Source organism: Eulemur rufifrons, chromosome 23 (assembly GCF_041146395.1).
Source record: "Eulemur rufifrons isolate Redbay chromosome 23, OSU_ERuf_1, whole genome shotgun sequence".
Lineage (NCBI taxonomy): Eukaryota > Metazoa > Chordata > Mammalia > Primates > Lemuridae > Eulemur > Eulemur rufifrons.
The window spans coordinates 4,028,892-4,043,513 of record NC_091005.1 but is presented as its reverse complement, the minus strand read 5'-3'; the positions used below and the strand labels follow the sequence as shown (position 1 = coordinate 4,043,513).

The 14,622-nt window shown below is 57.5% G+C and overlaps 1 protein-coding gene across 1 annotated transcript in view; it reads right to left on the bottom strand.

Moving 5' to 3' along the window:
* NLRC5 (NLR family CARD domain containing 5) overlaps positions 1 to 14,412 on the bottom strand; it is a 52,895-nt gene extending 38,483 nt beyond the window's left edge. The window contains exons 1-13 of the mRNA XM_069497830.1: positions 14,382 to 14,412; positions 12,856 to 13,169; positions 11,945 to 11,994; positions 10,470 to 10,538; positions 7,644 to 9,318; positions 6,544 to 6,627; positions 6,316 to 6,399; positions 4,887 to 4,970; positions 4,660 to 4,749; positions 3,961 to 4,020; positions 2,465 to 2,530; positions 1,935 to 2,018; positions 399 to 482 (exon numbers count right to left, since the gene is read on the bottom strand). Of these exons, the coding sequence (XP_069353931.1) occupies positions 399 to 482; positions 1,935 to 2,018; positions 2,465 to 2,530; positions 3,961 to 4,020; positions 4,660 to 4,749; positions 4,887 to 4,970; positions 6,316 to 6,399; positions 6,544 to 6,627; positions 7,644 to 9,318; positions 10,470 to 10,538; positions 11,945 to 11,994; positions 12,856 to 13,160 (2,735 nt within the window). The 5' untranslated portion in view covers positions 13,161 to 13,169; positions 14,382 to 14,412. The remainder of the gene's footprint in view (positions 1 to 398; positions 483 to 1,934; positions 2,019 to 2,464; positions 2,531 to 3,960; positions 4,021 to 4,659; positions 4,750 to 4,886; positions 4,971 to 6,315; positions 6,400 to 6,543; positions 6,628 to 7,643; positions 9,319 to 10,469; positions 10,539 to 11,944; positions 11,995 to 12,855; positions 13,170 to 14,381) is intronic.
* Positions 14,413 to 14,622: the final 210 nt, after the last annotated feature.

The window sequence follows — 14,622 nt, the reverse complement described above, 5'->3', positions numbered from 1 at the left end:
CCTCACAACCTGCCCCTCCCCCAACATTGTACCGCACCCGGACACACCACTTCCTACCCCAACACCCGAGCACCCAGGCACCCACACCCCAGTGCTGCCCCAGTGCCACACCCCGGCCCAGGCCACGCTGGGGCTGCTGCAAGGACGACCTAGACTGTACAACGAACACGCTTGACACACGTGGGGGGTCAAATGACTGGATCTAAGCCACCAGCCCGTGCCAGAGGCAAAGGCAAGGTGCGGTCGAAGCATCCTAACTTGGCAGGAGGTGGGAGGAAGTGGGGTGGCAGTGGGTCAGCACTGTTGCTGCTGACTGTGGGCACGGGACCGGGGTGGCAGGGACCATCCGGAGCTCTCTGGGTCCCCTTTGTTACCCAGGAGTGGGGCGGGCAACTCACTCCAGCTTCCCGGTGATGCGCAGCTGGAGAGCAGCCTCTGCCATCAGGCGGCAGCCTTCGTCTTCCAGCTGGTTCCCTGAGAGGCTGAGACAGAGGGGCCTGCTGTCCTGGACCGCCGGGCTGGAGTCTCTCCCCAGCCCCAGCGCGCGCACGGTCCTTTGTGACTTCAGGCAAAGCATCAGTCCCATGAAGGAACCTTAATAATAACTAAAGTGGACAGACCGCACGCTAGATGCCTGGCAACGCCCCAGGTGCTTCTACAACTAATGGCATATTTCATCCCCGAAAGGGAGCCCGTGTGTCTGAACTGGAGCTTGAGTGGGAGGGTGGGGGCACATGGGGCTGGGGGGGCGGGGCTCTGCACTGCCCAGGACTTTAGGATCTGGGCTTTACCCTGAGCAGTGGGCAGGAGTAAAGCGGGCAGGCATCAGTGAAACGCAGATCACTCTGCCAGGCGCAGGTGCCAGGGTGGCAGCAGGGAAGCCAGCAAGGAGGCCGAGGGGGTCATCCAGGGGAGAGATGAGGGTGGTGTGGGTGAGGGAGGTGGATGACAAGGATGGTTTGAGAGCCACTGAGGAGGTAAGCGGACCCAGGGTGGACTGGCTATGAGGGGAAGGCACGAGAGCTGTGCGGTGTCTGGTGTGTGTAACCATGTGGGCCATGGGGCTGTTTCTGCAGGTGACAGAGCTGGGGGCGGGGCAGGCTCAGTGGTGGGGAGGTGGCTGGAAGTAGTGGAGCCTGGTAAATGCCACCTTCTAATCCTGTCCTGGTTCTCCCAGTAGGACAAGGTCAAGGATCAAGAGTGGATCACCAAGGCAGCCCTCGCCCCATCCACCTCACCCTCTGGTGGGGCCACTCAGCTCAAAACCCATCAGCGCATTCCATTGCTCCACCTCCATGCCCGTTTGCAGAATCCTGGGAGGGAACCCCTCCTAGTGACGCGGCAGGACCTCCACCCATCCCCAAACCCTACTCTCACTGGCTCTGCCCAAGAACTGGACATCGTGGAAATCTCTCTATCCTGAACAGAGGAGGTCATCCCACTCTACTCTGGGAGAAAGACAGAGGGTGGCGGGGCAGGCAGGGACCCTGAGGGGCTGTGGTCTGGAAAACAGACCCAGGTGTGGTGTCACCGTGGACCTGGATGACAGAGATGGCAGTCCGGTGAGGATGCGGCTGGGAGCCAGACTGCCTGGGGCTTGAACGCTGGCCTAGACTCTTCCCGCCCGTGTGACCCAGAGCAAATTTACCTTTCTGGGGCTTAATTTCCTCCTCTATAAGACATAGATAGCAACAGTACTTACATCACAGACACATGGGATGAATGACAGGAGGTACTCAAAGCCCCTAGCCCAGCACCCAACGCAGGACAAGCGCCAAATAGGCTAATAGTGGCAGCTGTTGTGAGGACTTCATTCCTCCAGCACGTGAGCCAGCACACCCCTCCCCCCCATCACCCACCCAAAGGCGAGGCCCCGCCCACTCTGCCCCACCCTCTCCTCCTGGCTCCGGCCACAGGCTTCCCGTGATACTCACTCGACTTCTTCCAGGTGGGGGCCTTCCAGGAGCAGGGCTATGAGGGCTTCCACATCATGGACCTGGAGCTGACACTTCTGGAGCCTGGGGTAGGGGTGGGGGACGCAGGAGCTTAGCGCAAAAAGCTACACCATTCCGCCTCCAGCCTCGAGGGACAGACTTAGGGTCTAGTCCTGGCCACGCCTCTTAGTAGCTGGGTGATCTTGGGCAAGGCACTTAACCTGTCTGAGACTCAGTTTGCTCCTCTATCAAATGGGAATAATAATGTGTGGAGATTTTAAAAGCATTACAATCAGGCAGTGGACATAAAACATTTAGCACAGTGCCCAGCATATATGTAGCAACGGTCCTTTAAGTTGTTGCTAGTGTTGTTCTCAGGACAGATGCTTCTTATTCAAGCCAGGATGGGTTATTCTGAGCCTTTCCCTACCCCCTTCTGCTTTTCCCCTTGTCCTCCCTGCCCCAGCCATCCCTCCCCCGGGACTTTCCCCACATCCCACTCCTTAAGGCAACAGATCCCCCTGAGGTACCTGAGTGTCAGGCTTCTGCTCTGAGCCCCTTTCCTCTGGCTGTCGTTTTCCTGCAGGTCTGGAGCTCTGGCAAGAACAAACCAAGCATTGGCCTGGGCTCAGGAGTCCAGGGCCTGGTAGACCACGCCTCTTTCCTTGGCTTCCAGGGGCTAAAGACTCCCCAGCACAACCCACAGTGAATCAGGAACAGAGACGATTGCTTGAAAGCGCTCAGGTACTGTTCAGAAGAGCAGCAGGAACAAAAGGTTTGAGATGAAATGGAAGCTTTATTCAAATTCTGGCTCTGTCCTGTGTAGCTGCGTGGCCTTGGGCAAGTCACGTCACCTATCTGATCCTCCCTCTTCCGTTTTCTAAAATGGGGTGACAACATCTAACACACAGAGCACCTGAAGGATGGAATGAGACACTGTGTGTTCGAGTGCACAGCACGGGCACCGAACGGAAGCTTAGTAAACAGAAGCTGCTACCGTCTATGATGTGACGGTCTCCATTCGTGTGACAGATGTACCGTCTGTGGTTGGGGAGCATGAGCCGTATGTTAGAGGGGCCAGGCTGTGGGAAAACACAGAGCTTCCAGACTCTCTCCCACTGGGCCAGGGCAGGCAGGGATTCAGGGAAGCTCAGGGGTTACGAGCCCAGTTCCACAGACTTCTAGATTGGTGCCAAGCACTTTCTTCAGTGACGGAAACGTTCTGCGTCTGCACCGTCCACTGGGGGAGCCACCAGCCACCCGTGGCCTCTGAGCACTTGAAGTGTGGCAAATTAACTGCAAAGTTCATTTTCCTCCATTTTAATTAATTTAAATTGAAATAGCCACATGGCGCTAAGTGACTCATATTGGGCATCACAGCTCTAGATGGTTGGAGAGGAAAGCGACATTGGTCCTAGCAGGTCATTACACAGGCGAGGAAATTGAGGGTCCGAGCAGGGAGAGAGAATGCTCGAGGACACAGATCACCTGTCTCTGAGGCTCAGCCTGGGAGGAGTGTGGGGGGCACAGCTGGAAAGTTCTTCCAGGGGAAAGCAGCTTCCCTGTCTTCTCCCATCCAAGACTGACGGAGCTGGACTCTGGGCACAGCTGGAACAGCCAGTGTCCGTGCCGACTGTGCTATAAATGTCTTCACCGTTTTAATTCTCAGAACAACCCTAAGATGTAGGTGCCACAGGGGCTCCCCCTTTCTCTTCAGTGGGAAGAGTTTCCCACACACGTGCTGCCAGTCTCACGGTATCTTATGTGCTCCCTGAGGGTCTGGCTCCCTCCGAGACTTCTGAGGCTGCTGCCTCCCACCAGAGCCAGATGTGGTCCAGACACGCTAGGGGAAGTTAACGCCCTTTGCCAACTCTGAGCAGCAATTCATTCCTCAGCGCTGCAGTAGCAGGAAGCACCTCCACTCTCCAGCTCTTCCTGGGCTCTCTTAGCCACCCTGCCCCTCACTCGCCTGGGCCCAGCCCACTTCTCAGCGTGGGCCAAGACCCGTGGCCTCCTGGTTTCTTACCTTTGTAGCTCTACAGCTGTCTCTGCGCGTGGGGAAAGCAGGAAGATGAGGTCCGCCTCACTGCAGGATCAGATACCGAGCCATGAACCCCCCGGGCTGGGAACCAGCACATCACCCGCCACCTGCAAACCACTTCCTGCCCCAAACAGCCAGAGAAAGCTGACTTCATGACTGACTGAGAAACAGAACTGGCAAAAGTGCTCCACATCAGGCATGCAAAATCCTGACTGTGTCATTGCTTGATGAAGCCTGAAAGAGTGTTTCAAAAAGTCAAGAAAACAATTTTTTATAAGAAATATAAGAAAAATTAGGAAAGCTGAGAGTTTTTAAAACACAGAAGTTGCGAGTGTTTTAGGATTAAGAAGCATGACGCCCAGCCTACCCTATGATTTGAACTGGCAGCGCTGGTTCAGCACCATGGAGAGCGACAAGGCCACGCCTGTGTTTCCTGCATTCATCCCTTCGTCCGCCCGCCAGGCCTCCATGCAATCATGCACCCATCCATCCACTCGCTACTTATTGAACACCAGGTGCCAGGGCTGAGCGAGGCTCTGAAGATACAGCCACGAGTAAAACAGACTCGGGCACACACATGCAGATCTATCGTTCAGATTTGGGGCCTTCTCCTTTTCCCATTCCCCACAACCCCTCCCCTTTTCGCAAAGTCCGCAAGGCCAGGATCCCATTCCTTCTGCTCACCTGACCTGCAGCGTCCGGACGGTAGGGCACGAGACCGCCACTTTGGCCAAGCAGAGTAGGGTCGACACAGAGATGTTGTTGCCACTTAGGCTGCATGAGTGTGGCAAAGGTGTCAGGAGCGAATCCCCCAGCCCAGGGGCCCCAGACCTTCCTTGCCTTGCAAGGGAGGGGGGTGACTCAGGCAGGGAGAGGGGCTGGGCTGCGAGGGGAGTGGGAAGACCACTTACTCCAGCCTCCGGAGCCGTGGCAAGCAAGGGAGTACCTCCGCGACGTTCAGCACCTCCTGGTCCTTGAGCTGGTTGTCCTGGAAACTGCAAGGAGACCAAGGCCCAGTCTCTCAGCCCTGGGGCTGGGGTACTGGGAAGCCCCAGCTGGCAGGTGACAGGACGGGCACTCTCGTGTGGGAGACATAATACAGGGGCCCAGAAAGAGTTGGTGACCTCCTCCCTGGCACCCAGCAGGCACAGCTGGGAGGAAAGACCCTCTGCTGGTCTCGCATCTGTCCCTATTCATCCCCTATGGGACAGTTTCTGCCTGGTGGCCCAAGGGATCCAGATGACAGTCTGAAGTCCTCATGAGGTGGAATAACGAGACCCAGCACCCTCCTCCCAGGGCTTATGTCTGGGAACTGCCCAAGGCCCAAGTTCATCAGGGCCTCTTGGCCCCCAGGTGACGAGCAAAGTCTAGACTCCCCCAGAGCCCTTGGCCAAGCATGTTCCTCTCTGACTCTACTTCCCCCATCTGTCAAATGGAGTACACAACCCAGCCTCGCCTGGGTTCCCAGCTATGGGGACAGATGAGTGAGGGTGATTGACAGCAACGGTGGGTGACAGGAGAAACGATTAAAGTCACTCTCAATAATCAGGAAAGAAAAGTGTCAACAAGTTCAATATTTTCAAACCTTTGTCCTGACCAGAGTGATGACTGTACAAAGACACTCAGCCAAGGGGACGACGGGACTGTGGTCCAGCTTATGCTCCACTCAACGAGTGCCACAACCTAGTGCCAGGCTGCATTTGCCCGGATGAAGGGTGCCTTTTCTAAATCTCATAAAGGTGCCATACAAACTAGCAGTAGTCCTGCCCGTGAGCTGTTGGGGAGGGTGCCTGGCCCTCCCCCTCCCCACGGTACTCAGCCCCAGATGCAGGGCAGGAATGTGTTCGTGCATATGAGCTTAGTATGTGTGTGTGTGTGCGTCTAGGTGTGCACACGCATCTAAGCGTGCACGTGTGCACACCTATGATGAGCATGTGTGTGGGGCCTATGCCTGTGTAGATAAGCACGCACTTCTGTGCAAGCACATACACGTGTGCACTGACATGAAGGGGCGTGGACCCACAGCGCCTGCCTCCTGCCTCCACACTGCTCTCTCTGCTCCCAAGGTCGCTGAAAGAAGGGAATTGAGCCCCAAAACTCATGTTCCTCCAAGATGGCCAAAAATATTAGAAAAGAGAAATCCTGCTCTGTGGTCCTTGGGGACCTTGTGTTTGGATTCAGCCCCACCCCTTTCTTGGACTGATGTCTCCCCTTTCTGGGTCTCACTGAAGAACTGCTGGTCAGACTCTGATGGGATATGCAGGACCCAGCCCTGCCCCAAGGGAGCCCCGGGCAGTGACTCCTGTCCCCAGGCAGAGAGCCCTCCTGGAGATCACTCACCTGACCTCTTCCAGCTGCGGACAGAAGGGCAAAGCTTTCACCAGATGTCTGATGCCTTGGGCAGTGATCTTACTTCCTGCCAGCCTACAGGGTGAGCAGAGATGGTGGGGAGGATTGGGATGGGGCGGGGGGTAGGCTGGGGATCGGCCCCGTGTAGGATGGGGGAGGGGAGAAGAGTGCCAGGCGTCACCGGATGAAGACCCTTCTCCCTTCCAAGCCCCGGCTCACCCCAGCTTCTGCAGCCTCCCCATCGTTTGCAAGCTCCTGGAGAGGGCTTCTGCAAAGGCGTCCCCACACTTCCTGCTCTTAAAGCTGCCACGGGAAGAAGCAAAGCGGTAGAGGATCAGCGCTGGGCCTGGCTTAGAGGTCCTCGCCACCCCCTCCTGACAGATGGGGTCTGTTATAGTAGCAGCAGCAGTAACAAACACATTATGGCAGAGACTGCTCATTGCCCACCAAAATCCACTCTCTACTCCATCTGTAGCAGTAGACCTATACCTGGGAACCTGGTTTCCCAGCCACAGATGACATTTCCCAGCCTCCCTTGCAGCTGCGTGTGGCCACATGACTATGTTCTCACCAATGGAGTGTGAGTGGAAGGGACGTGATCTAGTTCCAGGACTGAGCGTTAACACATTGGCGTGTTTCCTCTGTGCTTTCCCCTTTCCCCACGCCAGAGCACAGACATGTCCAGGACCCGGCTTTGTGCAGACAGGGTGGCCAAGGGGATGGCGGAGCAGCAATGGAAGGGACCTGGGTCCCTGCGTGACCACATGGAGCTGAGCCATTCCACCGACCCAGACCACTCACCACTGGCTCCTCCATGACAGAGAAATAAAATTCTACATGATTTAAGCTGCTGTATTTGGGAGGTCTCTTTGTAACTGCAGCGTAGCCTTTTCTCTGGCTAAAACGTCTATGGAGGCTTTGCCAGGCTCTGGTCTAAGAATTTTTCATGCATTCTCCCATCACATTCTCACAACTGCCGTAGGAATTAGGTCTTAATTGCTACGAATTCATTTTAGGGACGAGGAAACTCTGGCCCAGAGAGGGGACATGATCTGCCTAAAGTCAAACAGCCTCCAGCAGCACAGCTTGGACAGAGGCTCAGCCCGGGACAGATGGGGAGAGGCTGAACGTTCAGAAACCAGACCGGGACGGATTTGACCGGATGCAGAGGTGCTGCGGGGCCAGGAGCTTCCTCACTGACACCCCAGGCCAGGGGCAGCCAGGGCCATCTGTTCCGATATTCCAGATTCTTATCCAGTCTCCTTGGTACTCTCCCCAAAGCCCAGTTCCCTCCCTGGTCCTCCCCCACCCTCACTCACCTGAGATGCTCCACCTGCCCACAGCCCACCAGAGCCTCGGGGCAGTGGGGCTCCAGGGGGCAGCCCTCGAAGTCCAGGTGGATGGGGGCCTCCCTGCGCTGCAGGACATTGGTCAGGCTGCTCAGGTCGGCGCGGGTCAGGGGGAAGTTGTGGAAGGAGAGTTCATAGCGGAGGCTTTGGGCAGCGAGACGGACCAGCTCAGGCTCCTGCGTCTCGTCCACGCAGCGACACAGCTCTATGACCTTGGGCCCCGTGAGCTTGCGGGTGGCCAGCCTCCTCAGCACCTGCACGACAGCAGCCTGCCTGGCGCCCACCCACGCCTCGCCGCGCTCTGCCAGCTGGCCGAGGAAGGGGAGGCAGGCGCGGGATGCCAGGCCCGCCAAGAAGGTGGGGAGGTGGTCTGAGAGGCCCACTCGGGCTTTGGTCCGCAGCACCCAGCGGGAATTGAGTGTGACATGGTGGGTGAGGTTGTCTTTGTCCACCTCAGGGCTGGCCATCAGGAAGAGGGCGGCAAAAAACTCCTGCAGGCTGAGGTGGGTGAAAGCGTAGCCGGTCTGCAGGTGCCCGGGGCCAGTGTAGACGCAGAAGGAGGAGAGCAGGCTGTGGGTGGCCCCGAAGGCCATCACGGACGGAGGGATGTCTGTTGCATAGAAGACGACCTTCCCGGTCTCCAGGCCCCTCAGGGCCACCTCCCCCAGGCCCAGCAGGGTCGTGGCGGGCAGGCACCCGTGGGGGCTGAGGGCCAGCACCATCTGCATGTAGAGCTGCGTCACGGTGGGCAGGAGGGCCACAGACTGGCCCTGGGCACTGGCAGGGAGCAGATGGCGGAGGCAGAGGCAGGCGATTCGGCACAGCGCCGGCACCGCACACATGCTCCGGAGACGTCGGTTCAGCCGCAGCTCTGCCAGGGCGCCCTCCCGGGAGGGCTGGGCACTAAAGAAGTGGCTCACGTACTCCTCCACCCGCGGACTGTCAAAGCCCCACATCTGGACCGTGGCCGCCTCCGCGGGCAGGCAGGGGGGCAGCTTCCCGGGACGGGAGGTGGCCATCACCCAGCAGCCGGGCAGGAGGGTCCCGTCGCAGAGACCCGAGAAGAGGGAGAGGGCTGGGCCCAGCCCCTCAAGGCCCCCCGCGTCCCCGCCAGAGCTGGGCTGGAGGGCCTCGTCCAGCCCGTCAAAGACCAGCAGGACTCGCTCGGCATTGTCCGTGAGGTACTGGAAGACAGCGTCGGGGCCCGACTCGGGGCTCAGGTACAGATCAAAAAGGAGCTGGGGCAGCGTCAGGAAGCCTGTCAGCAGGTTGAGCTGGCGGAATTCAAAAAGGAACAGGGCCTGGAAGTGGTCCAGCTGGCCCTCGGCCCACTTCTGGCAGAGCCGGTGGGCCAGCATGGTCTTGCCCATGCCAGCCGTCCCCAAGAGCACTGTCACCCTTGGGCCCTTTTTGGTCCTGGGATTGAAAAGGTCCCAGATGTTCACGTCAGTGCCATCTTCTGCCTTGATGTCTCCCATAACGGCCCCCTGCTGAGTGTCCAAGGGCACCGTGGCTCGCGTCCACTGCAGGACTGGGGGGATGTAGGGCTGGTGGGAGGCAAGAGACTGCCCTGACCCCGAGAGTCTGTCACCATAGCGCTGCCGGGCAGAGGTCCTCAGGAGCTGCAGGTACTTCTTGGCCAACTCTGCAGGGGGCAGGGAGATGGCATGAGGACAGGAGCCCCTGGCCCTCTGCCACATCCCCCGCCCCTGACTGAGCCTCTAGCCCCAGCAATGTATGCACGGCGGCGGGGGGGGGGGGGGGGGGGGGGGCAGGGTGGAGGTGTGAAGAGCACAATAGGGGGTTTTGTGCCACCCAGATTCCCAGAAGCACAGGCTCTGGCAGGCACTTAGGCAGGGAGGTGGAATGCAGAAGGGCGGGTCACGGCTCCGTGTGTTCTGCAACAGTATACGTAGTGTAAGGTCTTCAGTAACGTGGGGGGAGGGAAATGGGGCACTTTGCAACATCTTATTGGAACAGCCTCTTCCTGTGACATCTGAGTCCCCTGTGTCCCTCCCCAATATTTCAGTTCTGCAGTGCAATGCCCAGGCTGACAGTCCGTGGGCCTTGGCACTGACCAGTTGGAACCGTAGGAGCTGGGCCCTACAGTGCCCGGTGTTAACCTTTTAATTCCCAGGTCACTGGGAGGTCTCAGGTGGCCCAGGGGAAGGGCTGGGGCCAACCGTTAGGGGAGACTGAGGAGGGTGGCTGAGGTAGTGGCCTATTTTGTGTGACTCCTCTGGTTACGCCCATGGTTGGCAGCGGTGGGGGTGGGGAGGATTCCAGTTAGTGGGACAACCAGCCGAGAACAAGGAACATTCCGGATGACTGGGCAAGAACGAGAGAAGTTCTCTCTCCCCCCAGCCCCTGACATGGCTAGCCCTTTGCGACCACGTGTCCCCCTCTGGGCCCCCAAGGCCTCTGCTTGGGGGTTCGCCCAGGCATCCGCATCACTCTCTCTCCCTGCTCACCCCCCAAACTGGTCATGCCAGTCCCCTCCCTGGGGCTCCCTCAACCCTGAGGACATAGGGTGTCCCTGGAAGAGCCTGCTGTCCCCGTCGTTCCTCCCGCAGAGCCGTCATTGGAGAAGCCCCTTGCAGCCTGACAGGGGACGCCCTTCCCCGTAAGCCCAGCCCTCCCCTCTGATCGCCAGACCTCCAACCCTTCTCTCCTGGAAGCTTGGGAGAGTCCCTGGGACCCTGGAGGCCTGTTAGCAGGGGCAGCATCCAGAGTCTGCGTCCTGGCTCCGAGACAACCCCGTCCCTACGTTCAGGTCCCCCCGACCCTGGTACCCACCTAGTTGCTGCTTCTTGCTCTGCTTCCGGTGAGGGGAGGACCCATAGCTCTGATGAGGGCGCTTGAGGCCTGAAAAAGAGCAGAGGCAGGGGTGGAGGGGTGGGGCCTGGGGACACGGGCCAAGGGGCTACCCAGCACCTTGGGGGACCTCCATGCCGCAGGCGGGTGGCAGACAGAGGCTGCACCAACACCAGCTTCAGTTTGCAGATGGGGCTTCCAGGCCCCAGGAGGAGGGCTGGAGCCTCTGGGCCTGGGGGGTCTCCCAGCCCAACATGCAGGGAGCAGGGCCCCCGGCCAGCAGCCCCTGGACATTCAGCCCCAAGCACTAAATGGCTGTCTCCCCAGCAGGGCAGGACCGAGCTCTGTGGCGGCCACCGCTGGCCATGGCAAAGCTTCCAGTGGGCTTGGCCAGGCCTGCGACCTCCCTCCTGCGCTAGTGTGTTTTATCACCCAAATTTCTTATCACCCATGTTTCCTCACTTCCCTTAATGATTTCATGAGTCTTGTCTCATTGCTTGGATTTCCAAGAGTCACTTTGATGCCATTCTGGAAGAGTTTGGGAAAGGAAGAAGGAAAACAAGAAGGAACAGGGAGAGAAAAGGGGGGGCGGGTGGGAGGAGGGAAGAGGACCCAGGAAAGAATTTTAAGAAGCAAAGTAGGAAACTCCTACTGCAGGCACTGGTGACCAATCAGAACAGCCCCTGGAGCAGTGGGGGGGGGGGGGCGGGCCTCGACCTGCCAGGTGTTGACCTGTTAGTTGCTGAATCGCAGAGACGGGCTGGAACCCGTCTGAGAGTACGTCAGTATTTAGCCACGGCCTATACCAACAAGGGACTCACTGGCCAAGCACCAGCCAGACCTGGTCATGGCCATGGGACAGCCACGCCAGCTCAGGGGTGAGGGCCGGCACGGACCAAGGACTGGACAAACAGCTGTGCTTCGCTGGGGAGCTGGGATTGCAGGGCGGGTGTTTTCTGTTAACATTACTGCCGTGCACGGCGATAACTTCTATAGAAGTAAAGATCCTGAGACTCGAGTGCGACCCAGGAATCAGTAGGTGGCCACCATTTGATCACGGACCCCCTGAGACCCCCGGGTGCAGACAGCAGTTGTGGGTGTCAAGCCCGAGGTGTGAAAATGGGGAGGAGGTGGTTATGGCTCCCTGGTGAAGCCTGACTCTCTGGGGCTGGGAGACCAGGCCCTGAGGGCTGGGGACAGGAAAGTGAGAACAGGGGCTCCAGGTTAGACCCCTGGGAACCCACAAGAGGACAGCCTTGGAAGTCACGGAGTGGGAGAAGGTGGGGCTGAGAGACACAGTGAGGGGCGTGGCACACATGCACACGGACTGGGGACAGATGAGGAGGATGGTCTATGGGAAACGGCTGTGACCAGCCCCCACCAGCCTCCTCCAGCTTGGAGGTGGGGACTTCGCAGTGCTCACGGTCCCCTTCCTGCTCCCCAGCCCCGGGCCTCACCATGGTGGAGCTGAGATTCAGGTTGGCTTTCTTCACCGTCTCCCAGCTGGCTGGGGGACCCTGCGAGAGAGAAGAGAGCATAATGGACCACAAGGATGTAGCGGGATGCCCGGGGACCGGCTGTGGCCTGGTGTCTGGCTCAGGGCTCGTCCCGCAGGGTGGGCACCCCACAAAGGAAAGATAAAACGAGCAGTTATCTGTTGCAGGGCAAAGCCGACGGTGAGCCTTGAAGGCAGTGGTGGGCAGAAAGGTCTGTACATGCCTGTGCATGCATGTTTGTGTGTGTGCATGCACAGGTTTGCATGTGTGCCCGCTTGCGTGCGTATGTATACATGTTTTCCCATATGCGTGCCCTGTGTGTGTGCACATGTGTGTATGTGTCCCCAACCCTCTGCATTTGCCACATCTGCCTTGTGGTAGAGTCCTTGAGTGAGTTCCTACTTGCTCTCCGAGGATGCTGTTGCTCCTCAGTGTCCTGTTTCCCCTCAGCGCAGTGTATAAACAGAAGGTGCCCAATAAATGCCCACTGAACTGAACAGAGTTAAACCTGCCTATCAGTAGAGGTCAGAAGTCTCTCCCTGTGATAGCTTCTGACCACATTGCAAAAAGACACTTCTTGGGCATTATGGGCTAATTGGAATTTTATGACTGGAAGGAGTCATTTGGTCCTTGCTCTCCCTGCATCCTACCTCCCTGAGCAACAGGGGTGAAGCCAGGTGGATGGAGGGGTCCTCCAGGCCCCAGCTGATTTTGTGGCATTAGGGAATTTGCTTGGGAATGACCCTGAAACACAGAATTTTGTTCCTGGCTCAGCTGCGCCCTCTCTCTGTGACTCAGGTGGGTTCCTGTGCCTCTCTGGGCCCACTGCCCCTGACGCGGGGGCTGGGCTGGCTGCTTTGCATCTCTCACACCTACCCTTTCCGTCTTCACTGCCCCAAATACTCAGCAGTGGCACCTCCAGGTCCAGGGGCACGTCCAGCTCCATGCACACAGAGTAGATGAACGACTTCCAGGTGTCCAGACCTTGGCTGTGCAATTCTCTCAGTTGTAGGATGACCCTCTGTTCGGGGTCTGAGATCTCGTTCTGGGAACCCAGGTCCATGTTGGGGAAGAAGAAGCTCATCTTGTCGCTCAGCCATTTTGGGTCTTTGCTGAGCAGACTCACAAGGCAGCTCCACAGGTTCCCGGTGCCCAGCTGGATGCCGACGGGGTCCATGGGAGCTGCCTAGAGGGACAGGGTAGGCAGGTGAGCTGGGGAAGGTGAGCTGGGGGACAGGTGAGCTGGGGGACAGATGAGCTGGGGGACAGGTGAATTCGCCAACAGATGAGCTGGGGAGAACCCATGTAGTCAAGAAGCCACACTGAGCAACAGAAAATAGGCAGATAACTGGCCTCTCCATGGAGTCTTTTTTTTTTTTTTTTTTTTTAAGTCTTGCTCTGTTGCCCGGGCTAGAGTGCTGTGGCATCAGCCTAGCTCACAGCAACCTCAAACTCCTGGGCTCAAGTGATCCTCCTGCCTCAGCTCCCGAGTAGCTGGGACTACAGGTGGATGTCACCATGCCTGGCTAATTTTTTCTATTTTTAGTAGAGACGGGGTCTCGCTCTTGCTCAAGCTGGTCTTGAGCTCCTGACCTCAAACGATCCTCCCACCTCAGGCTTTCAGAGTGCTAGGATTACAGGCGTGAGCCACTGCGCCCGGCCTCCATGGAGTCATGCCTCTGCCCTGGGATCAGTTTCAGACATTAGTCTGCTTCTTCTCGCCCCCCCCAACCCCATCTGTACCTGTATCCTGGCTCTCCAGAATGGTCTAGTTCATCCCCTGTGCATGCTCCCCTGTGGACAATTTGTGCTAATCTCAGTCTGAGCTAACTTCTTGGCAGAGACAACTAGTTGTCCCCCCAAATCTGTTCTTCCTTTCTTCCTTAGTACTACAACTCCTGAACATTCCCTGGTCATCTAGAATACACTATATTTCCCAGTCTTCCTTGCAGTTATATGTAGCCATGTAATTACGTTTTGGCCAGTGGGATGTAAGCGGAAGTATTGTCTATCCTTCTTGCTTCTTGCTGTTGGCTGGAATGTGGGTGTGATGGCTGGACCTTGGGTAGCCATGTTGAATCATGAGGTGGAAGCCAGTGGAGACTCAAGCTGTCCACCTGCCCTGGACTCTCTGACTTTGGACTTCCATTATATGACAGGGAAATACACTTCTATTTAAACCACTGTTGTTTAGGATTTCATGCCACTCACAGTGAACTCTAATCCTAGCTAATATAAACCATCTCCTCTCTCTAAGAAAATTCTCCCCTTTCTAAACTGGAACTGTCACATGAATTGCTGGTGGGAGTGCCAACAGAGGGCCAGGGGCACTTACATAGCAAAAGCCTAAACAATGAATAGCACCTTCGATCCAGCAACTCCTTCCTATTACTCTAACCTTAGGAAAGAATCACAGATGCACGAGGTCCGTCCGGAAAGTATCCAGTCATTGCTAATATAACGAGAATTGTTTGCACAACATCGATGTAACCCGGCAGCCAAGGAGAATGGACTGGGACGCGCATGCGTGCACAATGACGCTATTACTGTCCTAGCCCGTGGGGCACTAGACGCCGTAGAGTGAGCGTGTGTGCTGCGTGGCTGTCGCATTCAAATAGCTGAGCGAGTAGAGCAACGAG